Here is a 24736-nt window from a genome sequence, read left to right on the forward strand (position 1 = left end):
TGACGTTACTACATTTCAAACATTCACTCCAGCAGTGAATTTGGTCATGTGTGTACATAGGGCCTTAGTGTCTCACAAAAATACTCTGTAGTAAGGCTCCACCCAGTAAAAGCTCTTTTTTAATAAAAATTCCATCTGAATTTTTCACTGTAAAAATGATACAAGATTGGCCAAGTCCTGAAAATCTCTTTAAAAAAACAAAACATTTAAAAATAGTATCGAAGTTAAGTAATTTTTTTTTTTTTAAGATCATTTGGCCCTACCAAAGTAAAACAAGTGATCAAATTGGGTCTGACTTGTTAAGCATACAAAACGTTATTGCAACTCTTTACACCTGTATTGTAAGAAACCTGTTGTTCTAAACACTGCAGTCTGATGTTACGAAGCCCAAGCCGCCAGCTGCTTCATATCATCTTCATCTTCCACTTTCTTCCTGGAGGATGCTACAGTGAGAGATTAACAATAATCAGTGACTCAAGTAACAGAGCCATTTTATTCACTGGCAGCAGGATTTGTGTAACGCTAGTCAGCCTAGAGGTATCTCAAAGCAATTTACCAAATAGTGAGCTAAATATGGTAGCCCAGGGAGTAGGCAGACTAAATGCACAGCCATTATGCTCTCACCAGTAGCTCACTTACAGCCCTGGACATTATGGGTCTGATTCAACTCCCTGACTTCAGTGGGAGGTATTTTGAGCCCTAAACACTGGAACAAGGTGGGGAAAAATAAATCAGTGGATAAAAGTTAACTCAGAGTAAATGGTTCAGAAGGACTTTAGAAAAAGAAGGGCTGTGTGCCTAGTTATTAGCTACTGCTTAATTTCAGAATGATATTGTTCAGGAAGCAAGCGTGGCCCATAAGGAAAGGAACTGAAGCTACGTCTCTAAATTTATATGAGCTTTCATTTCATTCGCTGGTAAATACAATATCAGTGGCAAATTTCAGGAGAAGGAGCCGTGTTACTGAAATGTTCTGAATCCAGGTCACCCTCCTATTTCAAAAGAAACAAATGGCTGCTTTGCCAGAAAGGGGGGGAAATAACTTCCCATTTCTGGGAAGTTACCTATATGATTCATTGGAAAATACCTATATGATTCATTGGAAAATACCGCCACACCTATGTTAAAGGCCAAACAAATGCCAGAGGACATGCAGCCATTTACACCTGCACAGAATTTGGTCCTAAATGTTTCCATGAACCAAACCATACACCCCATTACTTCATGTGAGCAGGCACAACAAATGGGTAAGAAGACTACACTAAAAGTTAAAGCTGAGTTAAATGCTTCATTTGAGCTTTCACTCTCTCCCCCTTCTCTCTCAGGACATGGCTTAATTACAGGAAACTTAAAATGGCAGGCAGCTTACCAGGGCGGGAAGGCAGCGATGTGGATGGGACACTTGGCAATCTGACATCCGTCATTTTCTTATTCAGTTCTTCTTGCTCCAATTCCTCCAATTCCGCCATCAACTCATCCTGAATGCAATCAAGACATCATTTGCAAAGTTATATTTCAAGCAATGGGTTCAATTAACATCAAGGGCATCTCAAACCACAATCACTAATCAAAGTACCATTAGGAACATAGGACAGGAAGGGATCTCTTGGGTCATCATGTCCAGTCTCCAGCTATCTCAGGCAGCTCCGTCATATAATCCATTTCATAAATATGTCAAGCGCCATCTTAAAACCAGATAGTTTGTCCCCACAACTCCTATTGGACGGCTGTTCCAGAACCACTCACCTCTTGATGGTTAGAAACCTTCTAGTTTCCAGCCCAAATTTATTCATGACCAGTTTATATCCATTTGTCCTTGTGCCAACATTGTCCTTTAGCTTAACTAGCTCTTCTCCCTCCCTGGTGTTTATTCCCTGATGTATTTATGGAGGGTGGTAATATCCTCTCTCGGCCTTGGTTTTGCTAGGCTAAATGAGACATGCTTTTTGGGGGTTTGTCTATACTGCAAACACAAAAAATGGCGAGTCTCCGAACCTGGATCAACTAACTCGGGCTTGCAGGGGCTAAAAATAGCAGCCTGCAGCCCGGGTTCTGAAACCGAAAAGGAATGTCTACACTGCTGTGTTTAGCCCCATAGTGCAAGCTTGAGTCAGTTAACCCGGGCTCTGAGCTTTGCTGCCGCAAGGGTTTTTATTTGTTTTGCAGTGTAGACATACTCAGAGTCTCCTCTCAGAAGATAGGTTCTCTAGTCCCCGGATCATCCTAGTATTTCTTCTCTGCACCTGTCAGAGTTTGAATTAATCTTTCTTGAATATGAGTGACCAGAATTGTACACAGTAGTCCAGTGAGGTCTTATCAGTGCCTTGTATAACTGCATTAATACTTATCCATCTCTACCAGAAATTCCTCACCTGATGCCATTGAACTAACAGTTTTAATTTAACAAAGAGGATGGGAAAACCCATTGGTGTTTTGTTACATAATACAAATTAGCTTAAATTTCAAAATAAAAAGTCATTTGGAAAAAAAATTTAGAAACAGTAAATTTCTCAAAACTGACCCTTCTTCTGTGAAAAGTTTTGGCAAATGACATTTTGACGGACTAATGTCTTGTCAAAACATTCCCAACAGGCTCCAATTAAGACCAGAAAGGATGATTATGATCATTTAATCTGACCTGCATAATACAGGCCACAGCATATCTTTCAGAGAGCCATCCAGTGTGGTTTAAAGGTTTCTAAAGAAGACAGATTACATTTCCTGTCTTTTCACTTAGCAGAAGTCAATGGGAAAACAAAACAAAATAAAGAAACCTATTGTTCTTTAACAAGTCACCAAAAGGCTAAATATTGAGGAACTGGGCAAAAAAATAAACACAAAGGAAGGGTATTTTTTGAGGCACGTATTAAAATCTTTTAAAAAAAAATTATATATATAGATATAGAGGACTGGAACGCTGTATGCTTGTTTTCAGCTGGGGTGGAAAAGGCGATTAGAGTTATTTTTACTGCTTTGGACACTGTTTAAACAATTCTTAGTGCTCATCATTTCAAAATCAATATATAAAAATCTTCCAACTTGCCATGGACTTTGAGCCTGATTCCAAGAGGTGCTGAGTGCTTTCAAGAATCAGTTGCTGCCTTCCATTGATTCCAATGCTTATCACTTCACAGGATCAGACCCTTAGGCCCGCAGTGAAAATTAGTATTTTTCACATTTGAAAAAAAACTTGGTTTAAAAATAATTAAGGGCCTGATTAAGTGCCCAAAGTCAACAGGAGTCCTACTGACTTCAACAGGCATTGGATAAAGCCCTAAGGTCTAGATTTTCAAAAGGTTGGATGCCTAAAGATGCAAACAGATGCCTATTAGGATTTTCAAAAGCACCTGAACTGTTATGTGCCTAACTCCCATTGGAGTCAATTAGAAAGTTTGGCACCAGTTTCAATTGGAAAGTAACCCGCTCAGGCACTTTTGAAAATCCTACGAGGAGCATATCTGCATCTTTAGGCAACTAAATACCTTTCAAAGTCTGGCCTTGAGTGTTTAGAGTTGCAAACAGTGCAATGTGTCATACAAATACTGACGTTCAGTGCTCCAGATAGACCCACACTTGACTGGGTGTATATTTGGAGCACTGCAAATCACACATTTCAGTTATGTCCACACATACAGGGTAAGAACATGGAAAGCGAGTTTGTGAGATCAAAACTTCTTTTAAAAATATCTAAATACATTTTATAAATGATTAAATGTATCCAAGCAATTTTAGTCACAACTTGCATGGGGATAAAGGCTTACAACAAATCACCACACAATAAAATAATCACTGTATTAGGCGGGTACATCTTTTATCCTTGACTTCATTGCAATACTAACCTCATCAAACTCATCACCAAACCCAACTCGGTTTGAAATAGCTTCTGAGATCTCCTGGGCAACTGCTTGCTGTTCAGTGATATCGTCCATCAAAGAATCAATTTTGTCTAGGTCCCTAGAGAAATAGTATTTAAACTGTTTTTAAAATACACATTCTCAGACCACGTCTGCCTTGGGAAAACCTAATCTGAAAAGGTTCTGGTCCCTTTATTAATAAAAACTCTGAATACAGAAAGTCTCCAATTTAAGGCGCCAATTCAGCAAGGTACTAAGCACATGCCGATCTTTAAGCATGTGAGAAGTTGACAAGTCAAACATGGCAGATGTTAGTCCCTGTAATGCACTACAGTGGTGGAGGGGTGGAGTATAAGACCCCATATTGAATAAAACTGATTTTACTGCAACAGGCTTTAAGCACATGAATAGTTTTGCTAAACTGGGGTTGAATTAGAACACCTTTAAAAATCTGAATTACACAGCCATTTAGAGACTTAGGAGAGAAGAGTCCATAGTGCTCCTCTAAGTGCTATTCTTCTGTTGCTCTCTCTGCCCTCAGCACCTCCCAAAGGCAATTCAGACCTAATAATAACATCCCTGTGCACTTCGTAGGACGGTAGGGCAACCTTTCAGATTTGCTGTTGAGACAAGCTATTTTTCTTCCAAATATAACATTCCACTGGGAGCGTTCCCCAAACATTAAACATTAACAAAAACAAAATCAGAACCAGGTGTCTCAGTGAAACTAAAACATTTAATCCATACAGTCAGAGGGTGAGTTTTACAGCACTGAACCCCCTACTATGGAAGTGGACAGGATGCACTTACATATTTTCATGCACTTTTTTCATTGCTTGTGCAGCATAGCCCATATTCTTGAACACTTCTGTGTTGGTGTGGGAATTTTCCAACGCTTCCCGCTGGAACTCAATAGTGGAGAGTGTCCCATCAATTTGGCTCAACTGTTTCTCATACCTCTTTTTTCTCTTCAGGGCTTGTAATGCAGCTATTGTGTAATCAGAAGGGACAGTTAACTGTCTTTTCAGACTGAAATGCACATATGAGATTCAGTGACAGTGAACAGTGTAAATGGAACAAAGTATAATTTAGGAGACGCTGAGTTAAGCATTCACATTCTCTTGCCTTATTTTAAGCTGTTATCTATAAGCACTGGCCCATAAACAGAGGGAAAACAGGACCTACTCCATAAAAGGCACTGCTCCGTGGTCTGCCTGCCTGCTCTGCTATTGCACGAATTTACCCTGTAGAAATAGGTTAGCACCTCTTGTGCATCAGAGAGAAGCAGCATTGCCTGGAGTCCAGAGGCAGCATCTTCCTTCGCTGCAGGTGGCCCTGAGTTTCACCAGGTCAAAGCATAAAGCAGGACAAGATGGGAGGAAAAGGAGGAGCATCAGAGAGGGACTGGAAAACAGGAAAAGGAAAAAAATAGGAGAAGGAAGGAAAAGGAGGCTGGAAAACAGGAAAACCAAAGAAGATGGAGAAAGAAACTATCACATCACTGCTGGTGTCTGTCAGTGATGCTCCTTGAAAGTCACATTCCAGAATTGGCAAGTGGCAGGAGCAATAGAAATCCAGAGTCACTTTGGGTATGTCTACACTACAGGATTAATTCGAATTTATATAATTCGAATTTAGGAAACCGATTTTGTAAATTCGAATGTATTCGGCCACACTAGGCACCATTAATTCGGTGGTTTGCGTCCAAGCTACCATAGTAGCATCGATTTCCAGAGCGTTGCATTGTGGGTAGCTTTTACATAGCTATCCCATAGTTCCCGCAGTCTCCACCCCCCTTGGAATTCTGGGTTGAGACCCCAGTGCATGATGGGGCAAAAAACATTGTCGCAGGTAGTTCTGGGTACAGCCTCCCCCTCCCTCCCTGAAAGCAACGGCAGACAACCATTTCGCGCCTTTTTTCCTGAGTGAACTCTGCAGACTCCATTCTGCATCAAGCATGGATCCCGTTGTGCTCCAGAACGCAGTCTTGAACATTATAAACACCTCGCGCTTTCTCGTGGAGTTTATGCTTACACAGGACCAGAAAAAAGAGGCGAGGAGGAGGAGGAGGCGGCGATTGCAGCGCAGCGACCAGCGTGATGAGGACATGGACACGGACACAGAATTCTCTGAGACCGCGGGCCCCGGTGCTTTGGAGATTATGATGTTAATGGGCCAGGTTATAGGCTTTGAACGCCGATTCTGGGCCCGGGAAACAAGCACAGACTGGTGGGACCGCATAGTGTTGCAGGTGTGGGACGATTCCCAGTGGCTGAGAAACTTTCGCATGCGTAAGGGCACTTTCATGGAACTTTGTGACTTGCTTTCCCCTGCCCTGAAGCGCCAGAATACCAAGATGAGAGCAGCCCTCACAGTTGAGAAGCGAGTGGCGATAGCCCTGTGGAAGCTTGCAACGCCAGACAGCTACCGGTCAGTCGGGAATCAATTTGGAGTGGGCAAATCTACTGTGGGGGCTGCTGTGATGCAAGTAGCCAAAGCAATCACGGAGGTGCTGCTACGAAAGGTAGTGACTCTGGGAAATGTGCAGGTCATAGTGGATGGCTTTGCTGCAATGGGATTCCCTAACTGTGGTGGGGCAATAGATGGAACCCATATTCCTATCTTGGCACCGGAGCACCAGGGTACCCAGTACATAAACCGCAAGGGGTACTTCTCAATGGTGCTGCAAGCACTTGTGGATCACAAGGGACGTTTCACCAACATCCATGTGGGCTGGCCGGGAAGGGTTCATGACGCTCGCGTCTTCAGGAACACCAATCTGTTTAAACGGCTGCAGCAAGGGACTTACTTTCCGGACCAGAAAATAACCGTGGGGGATGTTGAAATGCCAATTGTTATTCTTGGGGACCCAGCCTACCCCTTAATGCCATGGCTCATGAAGCCATACACAGGCAGCCTGGACAGGAGTCAGGAGTTGTTCAACTACAGGCTGAGCAAGTGCAGAATGGTGGTAGAATGTGCATTTGGCCGTTTAAAAGGTCGCTGGCGATCCTTATTGACTCGCTCAGACCTCAGCCAAACCAATATCCCCATTGTTATTACTGCTTGCTGTGTGCTTCACAATCTCTGTGAGAGCAAGGGGGAGACCTTTATGGCAGGGTGGGAGGCTGAGGCAAATCGCCTGGCTGCTGATTACTCGCAGCCAGACACCAGGGCGATTAGAAGAGCACACGATGAAGCGCTGCGCATTAGGGAAGCTTTGAAAACCAGTTTCATGACTGGCCAGGCTACAGTGTGAAATTTATGTTTGTTTATCCTTCCTGAAAACCCGCCCCCTTTATTGACTCATTCTCTGTAAGGAACCCACCCTCCCCCTTCCCCCAGCTTGCTTTCAAAGGAAATAAAGTCACCATTGTTTAAAAATCATTTATTCTTTATGAATTGATTATAAAAAGAGGGAGAGAACCTGAGTGGGGTTTGGGAGGAGGATCAGCGGGAAGGAAAAGCCCAGTAAAAAAAGGTTAAGAAAATGGCAGCCTTTTGCTTGGGCTGTCCACTGGGGTGGAATGGGAGGGTGTACGGAGCCTCCCCCCCCCCGTGTTCTTACACATCTGGGTGTGGAGGCTATGGAAAATGGTGAGGAGGTAGGGGGGTTATACAGGGGCTGTAGCGGCACAGAACCTGAGTGGGGTTTGGGAGGAGGATCAGCGGGAAGGAAAAGCCCAGTAAAAAAAGGTTAAAAAAATGGCAGCCTTTTGCTTGGGCTGTCCACTGGGGTGGAATGGGAGGGTGTACGGAGCCTCCCCCCCCGTGTTCTTACACGTCTGGGTGTGGAGGCTATGGAACATGGTGAGGAGGTAGGGGGGTTATACAGGGGCTGTAGCGGCACTCGGTTCTCCAGCAGCCGTTCCTGAAGCTCCACCAGACGCCGGAGCATGTCTGTTTGCTCACGCAGCAGCCCCAGCGTTGCTTCCCGACTCCTCTGATCTTCCTGCCGCCACCTCTCATCTCGAGCGTCTCTCCTCTCCTCACGTTGGTCCCTTCTGTCCTCACGATCACTGGCTTCTTTCCTATACTTGCAAACCGTCTCCTTCCACTCATTCAGATGAGCTCTTTCATTCCTGGTGGATTGCATGATTTCGGAAAACATCTCTTCTCTCGTTTTTTTTTTACGACGCCTTATCTGGGATAGCCTTCGGGAAGGAGGAGGGAGGCTTGAAACATTTGCACCTGCTGGAGGGAGTGAAAAAAGGAGAGAATTTTTTTAAAAGATACATTTTTCAGAACAATGCTTATACTCTTTCACGGTGTATACTATTCACATTACATAGCACATGTGATTTCTGTGCAAGGTCGCATTTTGCCTCTTAATATTGAGTGCCTGTGGCTTTGCTGCTAGAGATCACAGACGCAGGTCGGGGCAACAGAATTCACCTTGCATGCTGCCATGGTAAGCCACTGTCTTTAGGCTTCTGCGCCCTGCTTTCCCACATACCAAGCAAAGCCCGTTGTGCTGCAGTTTTCCTGTTAGCTTGTTTTCTGCTGCTGAAGGTTAACACCCCCCCACCCGCCATGAATTCTCTGGGATGAGTGCTTTATCCCTCCCCCCACCGCGTGGCTGGTATCAGGGAAGATCCCTGCAGGAACCAAACTAACACCCCCCCCCCCCACCCGCCATGAATTCTCTGGGATGAGTGCTTTATCCCTCCCCCCACCGCGTGGCTGGTATCAGGGAAGATCCCTGCAGGAACCAAACTAACACCCCCCCCCCCCACCCGCCATGAATTCTCTGGGATGAGTGCTTTATCCCTCCCCCCACCGCGTGGCTGGTATCAGGGAAGATCCCTGCAGGAACCAAACTAACACCCCCCCCCCCACCCGCCATGAATTCTCTGGGATGAGTGCTTTATCCCTCCCCCCACCGCCTGGCTGGTATCAGGGAAGATCCCTGCTAGCAAAACGCGAAAAGCTCTGGGCCAATCCTCCCCCCCCCCCTTGCACTTGGCTAAATGCAGGGAAGGATTTCTTTTCAGCCACAGGCAAACAGCCCAGTAGGAACGGCCACCTCAGTCCCCTTAATTAAATTCCCTTATTTCAACCAGGTTACCCTAAGCGATATCACTCTCCTGAGGATTACACAGCAAGATAAAGAACGGATGTTGCTTGAATGCCAGCAAACACCGGGACCATACGCTGCCAGGCTCTGTCAGGCAATGATACCAGATTACTTGCTACTAGCATGGCGTGGTCAAGTGTCCTACCATGGAGGACGGAATAAGGCTGCACTGCCCAGAAACCTTGTGGCAAGGCTTTTGGAGTACCTCCAGGAGAGCTTCATGGAGATGTCCCTGGAGGATTTCCGCTCCATCCCCAGACATGTTAACAGACTTTTCCAGTAGCTGTACTGGCTGCGAATGCATCCCAAGTGCTCAGGGCAAATTAATCATTAAAAATGCTTGCTTTTAAATCATGTTTTATATTTTAAAAGGTAAACTCACCTGAGGTCCCTTCCATGGGGTCATGGTCTTGGGTGCTGGCTTGGGAGGCTTGGGAGGGTACTTCAGTCAGGGTGAGAAACAGTTCCTGGCTGTTGGGGAGAACGGAGAGCTGGGTGCTCTCTGCCAGCTCGTCCTCCTCCTCCTCCTCTTCCCCTTCCGCGGAATCATCAGGTGTCCCTGATGAGATTATCCCCAGCTCGGAATCCACAGTCAGAGGTGGGGTAGTGGTGGCGGCCCCCCCTAGAAATGCATTTAGCTCAGCGTAGAAGCGGCATGTCCGCGGCTCTGACCCGGAGCGACCGTTTGCCTCCTTTGCTTTTTGATAGGCTTGTCTGAGCTCCTTGACTTTCACGCGGCACTGATCTGTGTCCCTATTGTGGCCTCTCTCCATCATGCCCTTGGAAATTTTTTCATAAGTTTTGGCATTTCGTCTTTTCGAACGCAGTTCAGCTAGCACTGAATCCTCTCCCCATATAGAGATCAAATCCAGTACCTCCTGTACGGTCCATGCTGGTGCTCTTTTTCGATTATCAGCCTGCATGGTTACCTGTGCTGATGAGCTCTCTGTGGTCACCTGTGCTCTCCACGCTGTGCAAACAGGAAATGAAATTCAAATGTTCCCGGGGCTTTTCCTGTCCACCTGGCCAGTGCATGCGAGTTCAGATTGCTGGCCAGAGCGGTCACAATGGTGCACTGTGGGATAGCTCCTGGAGGCCAATAACATCGAATTGCGGCCACACTAACGCTAATTCGAATTGACAAATTCGATTTTGGCGCTACTCCGCTCGTCGGGGTGGAGTACAGAAATCGAATTAAAGGGCCCTTTAATTCGAATTAAATGGCTTCGTTGTGTGGACGGTTCCAGAGTTAATTCGAATTAAAGCCACTAAATCCGAATTAAAGGTGTAGTGTAGACCAGGCCTTAGCCAAATAGGTCAGTTAGCTGGGAGGGCAGAGTCAGATTTCTTTGGGACTCAACATGCTTTAAAAAACTGTTGTAGGGGCCAATCCCTGACCCTTACATCAAGACCACCAGCAAGGTTCAGTCACTGCCTACTATCTCTGTGACTCAGCAGAAATAATACAGCAACAAACACGATTTTTCAGTGGGAGCACAGCAGCATAAAGTTACCATAAGGCATAAGCAAAACACACACAAGAAAAGATGGCCTATGCTGGGGTTGAGGAGGGGTTTCATTCAAGCCCTGGGTGTGGACAGCTGTCTTCCCACAGGCATTCTCCCACTTCTGTCTTTCCAGCAGGCTAGTCTGCCCCTTTAAGAACAGACATTGGGGGATTTATCAGACCCAGCTGGGAAGGGATCAAGTTATCCCTATAAAGGGCTGAGAGAGTTCAGTTGAAGGGAGATCTTCTGGAGGGAGGTTGGCTCCTGAGACTGGCCCTGGAGCAGAGAGAGGCACCTGCAGCCTGTGTTGCTCAGGGAAAGGGTCTTGGGTGTGGTGTTAGTCCTGCCTGGGTTGGGAAAACAACCAACAGCCCTTCCTCATAGGCACTTGTGCCAGGAAAGGGATGGAGTTAACTCCTTGTGTATTATGGACCAAGTGATACTCCTGCACCCTGTCACACTCTTCTTTCTTTCTTCCTTCTCGCTCATATCTCATTTTTGAAGCTGCTGCAGGACTAGAAGCTGACTGTACCACTGCATGTCACTGGAGCTATAACTAGCCTGACTGATCGCCATATTTAGGGTCGGGAAGGAATTTTCCTCCAGGGCAGATTGGCAGAGGCCCTGGGGGTTTTTCGCCTTCCTCTGCAGCGTGGGGCACGCGTCACTTGCTGGAGGATTCTCTGCACCTTGAAGTCTTTAAACCATGATTTGAGGACTTCAGTAGCTCAGACCTAGGTTAAGGGTTTGTTGCGGGAGTGGGTGGGTGAGATTCCGTGGCCTGAGTTGTGCAGGTGGTCAGACTAGACGATCATAATGGTCCCTTCTTACCTTAAAGTCTCTGACTCTATGACGACTGAGAAGGTTATCTATTGTGCTTCATTCAGACTGCCTGTCTGCGATAATGCTGAATCTAGATACTGTGGCACCTACACTCACAGATGAAGCCAGGCCCCTTACATAGGTGCAGAACAGTCACCATGTGTGGAAGTGCACTGAAATGCACTGTGTTTTACTGATGAATGCCTTGCACTGTGCCTTATCAGTTGTACGAGGACAAGTGTTTAGGTAGATTCTGAAATACAAAATATCTTGCAGTGCCGCCAGCAAAGTGTTTTGGGAGGAGGAAATTGTAGTTACAACATCCCACCACTCAAAAGTACCCAAAACTGGAATGTTCAAATTCAAGATCCACACAGTCTTGCTAGGCTGGTCCAGTGACTACAAATGTACTGAACTGGGATAATGTGTCTCAGCTGACATTATATTAAAGAAAACCTTTGACAGTCAGAACCAGAATTTCCACAACCTACGTCCATACTATTTCAACTTCACTCTGAATCTTCCCCCCCCCCCCCCCACACACACACATGCATTTTTCATGCTGTTTTACTGCCCTCTGCTCCCAAAGTGCAAAGCACTTCTGCTCTCCTGCTTCAAAATCACTCACTCAACCCTTTTTAGGGGCTACTTAATCATGGATTCACAGTTTTAAGGCCAGAAGGGTATTCTAACTTCCTGCATAACATAGACAGCTTTCAACTGCTCTGGATAAAAGATTTTTCGCTATATCAATGTATTTTATGGTGCCATGTGGCAGAAAAGTAAGTATGCATTTGGGGGAAATGTCTGTTGTGAGGGAATGTAAATTAATAAGACAAAAAAGGCATTTTTGAGCTGTGAAACTTAAAAATGGTGTTAGTTAGGGTGCCCATATTTCCCCATGCTGAATATGGGACACATGGTAAAATTACTCTTATTCAAGTGAGTTCAATGCCAATCAATTGTACAAATGTTCAAATTATCATCAAGTTGACTGAGCCGCTGTAAAAAAGAAATACCGCATAGTTGGATTATTTTTATTTACCTGCTTATCTTTAAGACTTTAGGGTTCACGCGGAGAGGGGTAACACACCCCCTACTCCACCACACATCTGGGAAGCAGTGACACACATGCACACCCCCGTACACCTCTCTCACCTGGGAGGGCTGACCAACCAACCTGACCCTCCCTGCCCAGCACTCTCCACCCTCTATGCCTGACTGGGCCCCCAGGACAGACCCACCTCTCCTGGTACCTGGCACCGCATCTTCCTAAGGCAACACGTGGGGGGGAGGGGGCACGCAGGGCCGCACGCAGATTTCTGCCAGGGTTCACACCAGAATGTGGCCAGCAGCAGCCTTTTGGCCCTGTGTGGGAGGGCAGGGACAGGAGCTGCTTCCAGCTGCAAGGGAGGAGGAAGGGGTAAAGGGATGACCTGGCCTGTGTCTTTGCAGAGTTCATCTCTCCCTCCTCGACCCCTGTGGCTGGAAGCAGCTTGTCCCTCCCTGCCCGCACAGCGTCTGAAGGCTGCTAACACCTCCAGGCTTCTGCTGGACACGGACATAACCCAGCCACCGCCGGTCACAGCACAGGCAGGAAGGGGTTAATCCAGTGGTGGGCAAACTATGGCCACTGGGCTACATCCGGCCCGCCAGCTGATTTAATCTGGCCCTTGAGCTCCTGCTGGGGAGTGGGATCTGGGGCTTGCCCCGCTCCCACACTCCAGCCGGGGAGCGGGGTTGGGGGCCGCTCTGCATGCACGAGCTGCAGCTCCACATGGCTCCTGGAAATAGCGGCATGTCCCCCCTCCAGCTCCTACGCGTAGGGGAAGCCAGAGGGCTCCACACTCTGCCCCCGCAGCTCCCATTGGCCTGGAACTGCGGCTAATGGGAGCTGCAGAGGCGGTGCGCCTGCGTACTGGGCAGCGTGCAGAGCCGTCTTGCCACAACCTCTGTGTAGGAGCTGGAGGAGGGACATCCTGCTGCTTCCAGGAGCTGCTTGATGTAAGCGCAGCCTGGAGCCTGCACCCCTGAGCCCCTCCCATGCCCCAACCCTGATCCCACTCCGACCCTCCAAACCCCTCGATCCCAGCCCGGAGCATCCTCCTACACCCCAAACCCCTCATCCCTAACCCCACCCCGTAGCCCACACCTCCAGCCAGAGCTCTCACCCCCACCATAACCATACCCCAGCCCAGCGCTCCCTCCCATACCCTGAACTCATTTCTGGCCCCACCCCCAGCCAGAGCCCTCACCCCCTCTTGCGCCCCAACCGCAATTTTGTGAGTATTCCATACCCAGATGTGGCCCTCGGGCCAAAAAGTTTGCCCACCCCAGGTTAAGCCCTAAGGATGCATTGTGCACCAGGTCCCAGGGAACCTGACTGCAAAAGCTTCAGCAAACCTGGCCAGAGAGAGGTGGCTCAGCAGGGGAAGGTGCCTAGGGGCCGGAACAGCCCTGTACTCCCTGGGAGCAAGACCCAGGGTGGGGTGAAGAGGGTGCTAAGGCCCTGTCCGGGGGGGCTGTTGTGGAGCCTGCAGGTTCCCCCCCATCCCCCTACTCCAGAGCTTAGCTGAGGGGGCAGAGAGATTTCCCTGTGCCAGCGCTGTGTGGGACTTTGGCACATGCAAGGCTTGGCTCTTCCTGGCCAGCACCCCCAGGCCAGAGGGTCTTGGGCTTTTCCAGAGCGCCGACCCAGCCAGAGGCAGTGGGGGGAAGGAGGAGTCTGCCCGCCAGGCTGTTGGTGAACTGAGCGCTTTGATCAGGGGCTAGTTCTCCATACAGTGCTGGGAGTGGGACGCGCCCCACCAGGAGGGGATATGGAGGACCCGGGTGGGGTGAAGGGAAAAGGCAGGGAGAGGAGAGCCAGAAGGGAAGCATGTAAAGGGCCGATGGGTGGGCAGCAGAGGCAACACGTAACAGCCACCGCCTGGCGCCTGCCCGCACTCACCAACCACAGCAGCTTGAAGCCAGTGCCAGCTGGAAACAGAATCAGGGGCGGGCCCCTGCTGGCCGAGAGCTGGCACGCAGCGGTGGCTGTGCTAACAGACCAGCGGGGGAGTGGCTGGCCCTACACCTTGCATCTTCGCCCCACCACCAACCTTGCACACCCACCCCCATCGTTGGCCACCAGACCACCCCCACACACACACACTCACCGCTGGTGGGCAGGGACCTGGCAAGCAGGGATCCAGCCAGCAGCAGGACCCGCCAGTACTGCCGGGGGGGGGGGGGGGGGGAGGAGGGAGGGGGGCAGGGGCAGAGACAGAAAATATGGGATAATTTGCCCGTTTTTAAGAAAGGATACCTGCAGGAGGGCTTAAATATGGGACTGTCCCTTTAAAAACAGGACATCTGATCACCCTAGTATTAGTTACTGTTCATACACACTATGGCTTAGCTGTATATGCAGAGCAGTAATTTTTGAAATCCAGAAGGTTCTGGGTTGAAGTTGGAGGTGAACTCCTTCCAAGTAGAAACCGCAAGAGAGAGAATTCTTTATTTTTCACATATTTAGCTGCCTGCCTCTATAAATGTAACACGCCATCTTTATTAACTCACTGAGTTTAGCTTTCCCACTATGCACTTACGGAATGCATCACTTTGTAACAAATCAATTTATTCACCTCTTCCACATTACCCAAGAGATACTGTGACAGTGCACCCATAAGGCTTTATGGAAATATGCTTATGAATGTATATATGACATAACTGGAACATGTTTTATGCTACATATGCCATGTAACATATCTATGTAAAGGTTATGATCTACTGAATATATTTATCCTATTTGAATACAATGACACATGCATACAAAGTTATGAATATTGGCTATATATTTTTTAATTAATTGATTTTAAATAGCCTTAGTAAAGCATTTGGTCAGCTTCTTGAGAAAGGAATGTGCAAATTAAGTGTCCAGGCAAGAAACACTTAACGAACAATGGATCTCTGAAGTCTCCAATCCACGTAAGAGTCTTCCTGGAGACATTCAAGATAGCATGTGGGCAATGGCTGCTGCCTGTAAAAACTGAGTCATGCATGGACATGTGACTTGCCCATGTTACTCAAACTCCATCTTGGAGCTGGACTTTGCATAGGAGAGAGGAGGGGGGTCTCCACCCACAAAAGAAAGTCTATTTAAGCCCATGGGAGACCCCTCCATTTTGTCTTCAGCTGGCTCAAGAGATAGCCGTTCCACCTCCAAAGGATGCCTGGAAGAAACTGAAACAAAGGATAATAACCGCACGGGGTGAGAGTGATTACTGGACCCAGACTAGAAGGAGACTAGTCTGTAAAAGGAAGCTTACTGGAATTCCTCTGAGGGTGAGGTTTTTATCTGTATTCAGTTTTCTTACTGTATTAGGCTTAGACTTGCATGTTTTGTTTTATTTTGTTTGGTAATTCACTTTGTTCTGTCTGCTATTACTTGGAACCACTTAAATCCTACTTTCTGTATTTAATAAAATCACTTATTAATTAACCCAGAGTTAACCCTGAGGGGGGGGGGCAAACAGCTGTGCATCTCTCTATCAGTGTTATAGAGGGCAAACAATTTATGAGTTTACCCTGTATAAGCTTTAAACAGGGTAAAACGGATTTATTTGGGGTTTGGATTCCATTGGGAGTTTAACACTCAGATGCCCAAGACAGGAACACTTCTTAAGCTGCTTTCAATTAAGCTTGCAGTTTGTGGGACATGGTTCAGACTTGAGTCTGTGTTTGTGGCCGGCAAGCGTGTCTGGCACAGCCAGGCAGGGCTCTAGAGTCCCAGGCTGGCAGAGAAAGCTTGGGCAGTAGTAGTCTTGCACATCAGTTGGCAGCCCCAAGGGGGTTTCAGTGATCCAGCCCGTCACATATACAACATTCCCATCAGGGCCGGCTCCAGGGTTTTGGCCACCCCAAGCAGCCAAACAAACAAAAACAAAAAGCCGTGATCGCGATCTGCAGCGGCAATTCGGCAGGAGGTCCTTCGCTCCGAGCAGGAGTGAGGGACCGTCCACCGAATTGCCGCCGAACAGCTGGACGTGCCGCCCCTCTCCGAAGTGGCCGCCTCAAGCACCTGCTTGGTAAGCTGGTGCCTGGAGCCGGCCCTGATTCCCATGCTCCCACTTGATTAACCCATATTTATCAACTGAATGCCACATTTGCTAGTTATCACATTGCCCAGTATTATGTGATCATGTACATAAGAGGCAGTATCGCAATACATAAAGGCAAGGGAGTTAAAGCTTCCCTGTGAATCTCAGATTTGAATTTCTAAATTTCATAGATTCCAAGTCTCAGATATAATGTTCAATTGATTTAGGGTTTTTTTTTTTTTTTTTCTTATTGTGTAGACATATGACTCCTTAAACATTTGTAACTGTGTTACAAGTAGATGGTAGAATTGTATTGAAATTCTTCTCAGAAATGCTACTGTATAATAAATAACCCATCTGTAAAGGAATAAATGAATAAATGACATCAAAAAGCAAAGAAAGTGAGCAGAGGAGATAAACTTACTTCACAGAATGAGACTGAAAAAGGATGTTCTCCATTCCAAAGATTTCAGAAAAAGAATAGAGCCAGGCAGGAAGACTCAGAGTATAATCTGAGAAAATAAATGTAACACCAATTTAACCAGGAACAGAACTATGTTTTCTTCAGGAAACAACAAGCTTACATTAACACTAATTTCAGAGTGGTACCTGTGTTAGTCTGTATCAGCAAAAACAACAAGGAGTCCTTGTGGCACCTTAGAGACTAACACATTATTTGGGCATAAGCTTTTGTGGGCTAAAACCCACTTCATCAGATGCATGGAGTGAAAAATACAGTAAGCAGTATATATATATATATATATATATATATATATATACATACATACATACATACATACACACACACATACACACACACACACGAAAAGATGGGAGTTGCCTTACCAAGTGGGGGAAGTCAGTGCTAAGGAGGCCAATTCAATTAAGGTGGAAGTGGCCTATTCTCAACAGTTGACAAGAAGGGGCGAATATCAAGAAAGGGAAAATTACTTTTGTAGTGCTAACGAGGCCAATGCAATCAAGGTGGATGGCCATTTCCAACAGTTGACAAGAAGGTGTGAGTATCAGCAGAGGGAAAATTACTTTTTGTAGTGACCCATCCACTCCCAGTCTTTATTCAGGCCTAATTTGATGGTGTCCAGTTTGTAAATTAATTCCAATTCTGCAGTTTCTCATTGAAGTCTGTTTTTGAAGTTTTTTTGTTGAAGAATTGCCACTTTTAAGTCTGTTATTGAGTGTCCAGGGAGATTGAAGTGCTCTCCTACTGGTTTTTGAATGTTACAATTCTTGATGTCTGAGACAGAGTGGATGGGTCACTACAAAAAGTAATTTTCCCTCTGCTGATACTCACACCTTCTTGGCAACCGTTGGAAATGGCTGACGTCCACCTTAATTGAATTGGCCTCGTTAGCACTGACCCCCCACTTGGTAAGGCAACTCCCATCTTTTCATGTGCTCTGTGTGTGTGTGTGTGTGTGTATATATCACTGCTTACTGTATTTTTCATTCCATGCATCTGATGAAGTGGGTTTTAGCCCACGAAAGCTTATGCCCAAATAATTTGTTAGTCTCTAAGGTGCCACAAGGACTCCTTGTTGTGTTAATACTAGTCTGCTACTAAGAAGTTCTGAGCACCTGCAGCTCCCAGTGAAGTGAGTGGCAGCTACCAGGGCTCAGAAGCTCTCAAAATCAGGTGCACTATGCTTCAGCCTGAGTGTGGCTCAGCAGAGAATCTCCTGAGGTATCAGGAATCACTTGGCCTGTCTAGCTATACTACTTATAGGGTCTCCATTACCATACTATCAGAGCACTTTGCAGTCTTGACTGCAAATATCTTCACAGCACCCTTCTGAGACAGGGAAGTGCTGTTATCTAGAGCTGCGTGAATAATGGATTTTTCAGTTCATGGGTAATTGCAGAAAAAAAAGGAAGATTTTGGATCAAACCAAAAATGAAATTTTTCAACATTTTCAGCACAATGGAAAATAAATATGTATGTTTCTGGTCAAATAAAATGTTTTGTTCTAACAAAAATTACTGCTAACACTGCTTTGATTTCATCCATTTTAAAATTATTTTGTTGTTTAAGAAAATTAAAAGAAACTCCAAAACAAAGTTGTTTTGAACCAAAAAACTAAAAAAACCACTTCATTGTGAAAATGTCAAAACATTTTTTTGTTAAACCCTTTGCCCCTAGTGAGTAGCAATGCAACGAATGAGGGAAACTGAGGCATACACAAACGTCATAAAAATATTACAGAAAATTTCTCCATCAGACTAGATATTTGGCACAAATTTGTCTATCCTTAGGGCTCTCAAATTAAGAGGTATGTTAGGCGGTGAGCAACGTCTGCCTCCCACAAGCTCTGTTCTGTAAGAGTACTGATTAATTTAGCTATCTTTTACCCAGTGGGTCAGATTTTAATCTCACACTGATGCGAATAAGGAGTAACTTGAGAAGCCAATGGAATGACACCAGTGTAAGTGACATCAGGATCAGGCCCATAATTCTTAAAAACTGGTGGGAGAAGATTGTGTGTATTTGTTACAAATAGCACATGACAATTCTGGGCCTGATTCTTAAAAAAAAAAAAAAAAAAACACGAACTAGGAATACTGGCTGTAACGTATGGTACAGTAAGGGTGCTGGGGAAGTTTCCCCATACAGCTCTGCCAATCCACTTCAATCCTCATCTGACATACTCCCTGCTATTGAAATGATGGACTTGTTTTGTGGTAACATGAAACTGTTGCATCATTGTTCAGCGTCAGTAACCCTATGACAACTAAGTCATTTACAAGGAATGTCAGAACACCAGGCATGCCCAAATGCATCACCACCACATTTGCGGCAGGCTCTATTAGTAATGTCCTAAGATTGTTGTTATCCCATGCCTCTACCTAGGGTTTGTCATCACTAATCTGCTGTATGACTTTTGACGTTCTAGCTAAACTTTGTTCCTGGTCACAAAAGAAGATTATTCCCTTTTTACGTGTTCAATTTCTTTTCTATCAATTCTTAGTGTTCATGGAAGGTGCCAGATTGAGACCACAATCTAATTAAATAAATGCAGCCCAGGCAGCAGCTTTGCAGACTTCCCCAGCCTACCTCACCAATGGATCTCAACTCTGAACTGGAGGTATCACCTCTAGCCAGGAGAAGGTTGTTTCATTCTATATGCTCATTCAGTCCTTGGTTTCTCTGCTGAAATTGTAGGCTAATGGTGGTTTTTGTGATGTGGAAACCACTCCACAAAACACTGCACAGAGAACACCAATGCATTCATGTGGGCAAGCACATCACCATCAAGTAATAACCACTTTTGGCCACTCCTGACCTGCGGCTGGGTTTGAACTGCTGATATAGAAGTATGAAGAGAATACAATGGTAATCGACTTGTTGATTGGAACTTGCATCTTTCCAATAACTTCACCTTCCTCCCCTCTCTCAAACCTATTCAATTTCTAAAATTATATTTTAGATCACTTTCTATCCTTTCAATTTCTTTGGTTCTCTCCGAGTGCTGAGAAAAAAGAAAGAAAAAAGAAAAAAGAAAAAAAAAAAAAAAAAAAGCCAGACCACAGCAGGGGTCAGTAGGTGTAGTGCAAATTGACTCAAGTCAATGGAGCTGAGGATGTGGCACAATGTGTCTGCAAAGAAATTCAATACAAACCGGTGATTGTATATGGTGCACAGAGAGATTGCAAAGCTGTTGTGGAAGGAAACAAAGCTTGTAATGAAAGCACTAACACAAAGAATTCCAAAAAGTTGCACTTGTATCCTGGCCAGAGAGAAAACCCCTACAGTTAGTGTAGCTGCAATGAGATATTAACGTGGAAAGGTGGAAGTCATTTATGACTACATTTGTAGCTACTTTCAGACTAAGATGCAGGAATTAGTTGTATTCTCAACAATTATCAGTGAGGAAGATGACAGATTCTAATATCTTTCTATTTGCGTAGCTATTTTATTATAGTTCTTAAGTCACATTTCTTGGGCTGGCTGATGTTATGCAAAGTCTTCTCGGGAACCCTTTGAGCTCATGAAGAACTGGGGCCTGAATGGGACCTCACTAATGTTAGTGTAGCTAAGCTCAGACTCACGCACCTAGAATCTAATGAGGTCATTCCTGTTCAGCCAGTATGCATTCTGTAGGGATGTCCAAAATTCTGCAGTGTACATCCTACTCCTGTCTCAGACACTCCTATTTTAGGTACATAAAGCCTCTCAGATCATGCAATTACAAATGAAATTGTCCCAAATGCCCACCTCCCCTCCCCCAAAGTATTAACCCCAGCTAAGCAAAGTAAAATCAAACTTGTACTCACTCAGTTTCTTATAGTTCCAGTTCATGTAACAAGATTAATTAGGTATTATCTATTTTCCTTTCAACTAAATATTTTGAAAAACATACCATAGTATATTGACTAGTATGTTACTAAATATCAGTGATAATTAAAACACACAATGCTCGAAACAAATGAAAGGGATATATTTTGGGGGATAGTATACTTGTTTTTTATTATTTGTTCACTAGCTAATTTGCAAAATTCAGTCATTTACCGCTGTGGTTCTCAACCGGGGTACGTATACCCCTGGGGGCAAGGGTGTCGAGTTGTATGGGCCTGTGGTGCCCATGCTCCACCAATATGAGAGCACAGGGGTCCAGCTCCACCAAAGTTCGGAGCCAGATCTCTCTCCCAGTCCCGCCTGCCACTCTCGCGTGCCTCCCCCGGAGCGTCCCTACTGCCCCCGGCTGCCACCCCCAGGCAATTTAAAAGGGCCCGGGGCCCCCTCCACCACCGGCAGCACAATGGGGCTAAGGCAGCTTCCCGCCCACCTGGCTTTGCTTCCAGCATGTCCCTGCGGTCCCTGGGAGCGGGGTGTGTGTGTGTCTCCGAGTACTGTCCCCGCCCCAAGCTGCGGCCAATGGGAGCTGCGGGGACGGTGCCCGCAGGCAGCAGCGCGTGGAGACCCCTCCGGCCCCCTGCCTACAAGCTGCTGCCAGAGGGGAGTGCAGGTCGCTTCCAGGAGCTGCCCAAGGAAAGTGCTGCATCCCTCTCCCGCACCCCAACGCCATGCCCCAGCCCAGACCCTGCACCCAAACTCCCTCCCAGAGGCCGACCCCCGCAGCTCTTCCCGCATTCCAACGCCCTGCCCCCACACCCAAACTCCCTCCCAGTGCCTGTCCCCTGCACCCCCTCCTGCACCCCAACTCCCTGCCCCAGCACAGACCCTGCACCCAAACTCCCTCCCAGTGCCTGTCCCCCACACCCCAACCCTCTACCCCAGCCCAGAGCCCGCTGCACCTCAGTTCCTTCCCAGAGCCCACCCCCTGCACCCCCACCTCCAGTCCAGAGCCCACCCCCCACCCCCAAACACCCTCCCGGAGTCCTTCCCCACCCCCAAACTCCCTCCCAGAGCCTTAGGCAGGGGGCAGGACTTGGACCTGTTCTGGGCACCACCAAAAATTATACAAACCTGCCACCCCTGACTGGGGATACACAGAGGTCTTCCAGAGGGTACATCAACTCATCTAAATACTAGCCTAGGTTTACAACAGGCTGCATAAAAAACAATAGCTAAGTCAGTACAAACTAAAATTCCATACAGACAAAATGAGAAAGTAAGTAATTTTTCAGTAATAGTGTACTGTGACATTTTTGTATTTTTAGGTCTGATTTTGTAAGCAAACAGTTTTTAAGTGAGGTGAAATTTGGGATACACAAGACAAATCAGACTCCTGAAAGGGATACAGTAGTCTGGAAAGATTGAGAACCACTGATTTACAGTATCTCGGTCATTTGTGCAAGGTTCTATTGTGTTGACTTGACTCACTTTCCTGTTATTCTTATACAGTTATCTACCTAGTAGTCCTTTTTAATTAAAATCTTTAACTCTTGATAATCCTTAGAGAAAAGTACAGTAAACCTAAAGCACAGCAGACTACCCTTAATAAGCAGCCTTCTATGAGACTTCTCTAAAGTATCCTCCTATATATTTAAATTACATGACATTAGCCTTTAAATTATTCATCAGTAGAAAGATCAAGTAAAGGGGAAAACCCACCACTGAGATTGCCTACTAGCATAGCACAATTTTAGTGGTATATTAAATTTCAGATCTAAAAAGATCTTGTCAAATCCAAAAGCTTGTCTCTCTCACCAACAGAAGTTGTTCCAATAAAAGATATTACCTCACTCATCTTGTTTCTCTAATATCCTGGGACCAACACAGCTACAACAACACTGCATACAATATTGCCTCTCATGATATTTGGGGAAGGGGGAATGTGTTTCAAGGCAGTGGTCCTGTACTGAAGATTACTTTATAATTTCAGCACCATAGTTGGCTCAAACAGTTAAAAATCCCATCACTGAGCTGTTAAAAGTGGACTTCTGAGCTAAAACACTGGCGTTTAAAGGGGCTAAAATCTCTGAAAAAACAGCTTGTTGCAACTCTAAGCAACTTATTGCTAAGGGTGCTCAGATTTCCCTGCTTTTGAAATTCAATTATTTATCAAGACAACAGAAGGCCTGCTCCTGCACTCTCAGAAATTAATGGGATTTTTTTCACTGACTTCAATAGGAGCAGGATCAAGCCATACTATCCCGCTGCCACAATGCTGATTTCTTCCCACAGCTAAAGGAAGAAAGATGGTTAGTGATTAAGGCTCTGTGCTGAGAAATGTGGGGTCATTTCCGAGTTCTACCATAGACTATCATTTAATCCGTTTATATACATCTGTAAATGTTTCCCCAACTTCCCCGTAGTGTTGTAAGAATAAATCCGTAAATAGTTGGGTGATGCTCAAGTACTTCAGCAATGGAGGCTACTATTTTTCTGCTGCACGGTTGGTGCTTTATTTCACCTCCCTAAGGCCAGACTGTGCTGCTCTTATTTATGTTGAGCAATCCTTTGCACCACAAGTACGTCCCACTGATGTCAACAGAATGTAGGGTGCAAAGTACTATTCGATATTCATAAGGGCATCACAATATGGCCCACAATTAATAAATTATTTAAGGGCAAGATAATTTAATTATTGTGAGCATGGAACAGATTAAGCTGAAAAGCATTGATTACACAAAGCTTTTCTTGTACAGCACTAGTGTACAAAACATGAAAACACACCTCCTCTGACTTCACACACCCAAAAATGTTTACTGTTTAGCTGGAGAGGCTCTAGGAAGTCATAAAAGAAATCAAACACCATGCACCTGCAGGTTTAAAAATAGATTAGACTCTAGCATGAGCCAATACTCTCCTACAAGACCTTCCATCTTGTCTTTTTTTTCTCTGTACCAAAATATGGCATATAAAAAGTAATACAATGAAGATTGATACATAGTTGGTCTCTACATGGAAGTATTTAAACTCATGCAGGATATTAAACATTTAAAATGCCATGTTGATGGATAAACTAAAATGAACTTATCCCTGTGCTGCCCTATATATATATATATATATATATATATATATATATATATATATACACACACACATATATATACATATATACACACACACACACTCCAAAAGAGAGAGAATTACACCCAAATTCATCTGCTTCTGGTGTTGTAATGTGCAATACAGACATAGCTTTCCATTCAAACAAGCTGACAGGCCTAGCAGGCATTTACACTGAAAGCCAGTGATCTCTCTGCATCGCACTGCCCTACAAAGACCACCAATGCCAGGAAGCAGCCCCGGCCGAGAATAGCAGCTGGCTACGTTTCCCCTCACCGCCAACTTCCCAGCACCTGCCGTACAGGTCCCAACAGGTGCACAGCAGCCGTTTTTGCAGGCCCCCCGTGGGGGCGGGCTGGCCAGTGACGGCGGGGCGTGGGGGCGCTGGCCAGGGGAGCCAAGGGCGGTGGCTCTGTGTGTAGGGGGAAGCCCGCAGGGGGCGGGGGCTGGGCTCACCTCGCTTGTTCCTGGTGCCGTGCTGCTTGGCCGCGGCCAGCTCCCTCTGGATCCTGGTCTCCAGATACTCCTGCTTCTTGGTGAGCATCTCCTCGGTCTCCCGCAGCCGGGCTAAGGCCTCCTGGGGCGTGGGGCCCGCGCGCCCCTTGGCGCGCCCGGGGCCGCCGCCCTTGAACAGCTTGCCGAGCTTACTCATGGCGACGCGGGGGCAGTGGCGGTCCGGGCTCGGCGCTGCAGCCCCTGGGGGTCGCTCAGCGAGCCGCCAGCGGCCCGGGCATTTCCCGACTGGCCCGCCTGAGCAGCGCTGGGAGGAGGCGGAAGCTGCTGGGCAGAGAGGCGGGGGGACCACGTGACGCTCCCCACACCTGGGCCAGGTGTCACCGGAGACTCCGCCTCCTCTGAGCCCTTTGGACCCTCTCTGCGCATGCGCCTCGGGGGAGGCGGCTGCCCAGGGTGACCCCGGCTGCTTCTTCCCCTGGCCCCAGTCAGCTGACCCCAAGCGGGAC

General features: G+C 46.4%; 1 protein-coding gene across 2 annotated transcripts; it reads right to left on the reverse strand.

Annotated features, from left to right (window-relative positions):
- Positions 1 to 378: 378 nt before the first annotated feature.
- CHMP4C (charged multivesicular body protein 4C) lies at positions 379 to 24426 on the reverse strand. 2 transcript variants are annotated; one of them, XM_065399873.1, is made up of 5 exons: positions 24231 to 24426; positions 4665 to 4842; positions 3840 to 3954; positions 1370 to 1478; positions 379 to 443 (listed from the first exon to the last, which is right to left on the reverse strand). In XM_065399873.1, exons 1-5 carry the CDS (start codon positions 24424 to 24426, stop codon positions 379 to 381), a joined length of 663 nt encoding a protein of 220 aa, XP_065255945.1. The 2 variants fall into 2 exon arrangements, with proteins under 2 accessions (XP_065255945.1, XP_065255947.1); XM_065399875.1 differs by having other exon boundaries at positions 379 to 433; positions 1363 to 1478.
- Between the last annotated feature and the right edge of the window lie 310 nt (positions 24427 to 24736).

The sequence above is a fragment of the Emys orbicularis genome, chromosome 2, assembly GCF_028017835.1.
Source record: "Emys orbicularis isolate rEmyOrb1 chromosome 2, rEmyOrb1.hap1, whole genome shotgun sequence".
Classification (NCBI taxonomy): domain Eukaryota; kingdom Metazoa; phylum Chordata; order Testudines; family Emydidae; genus Emys; species Emys orbicularis.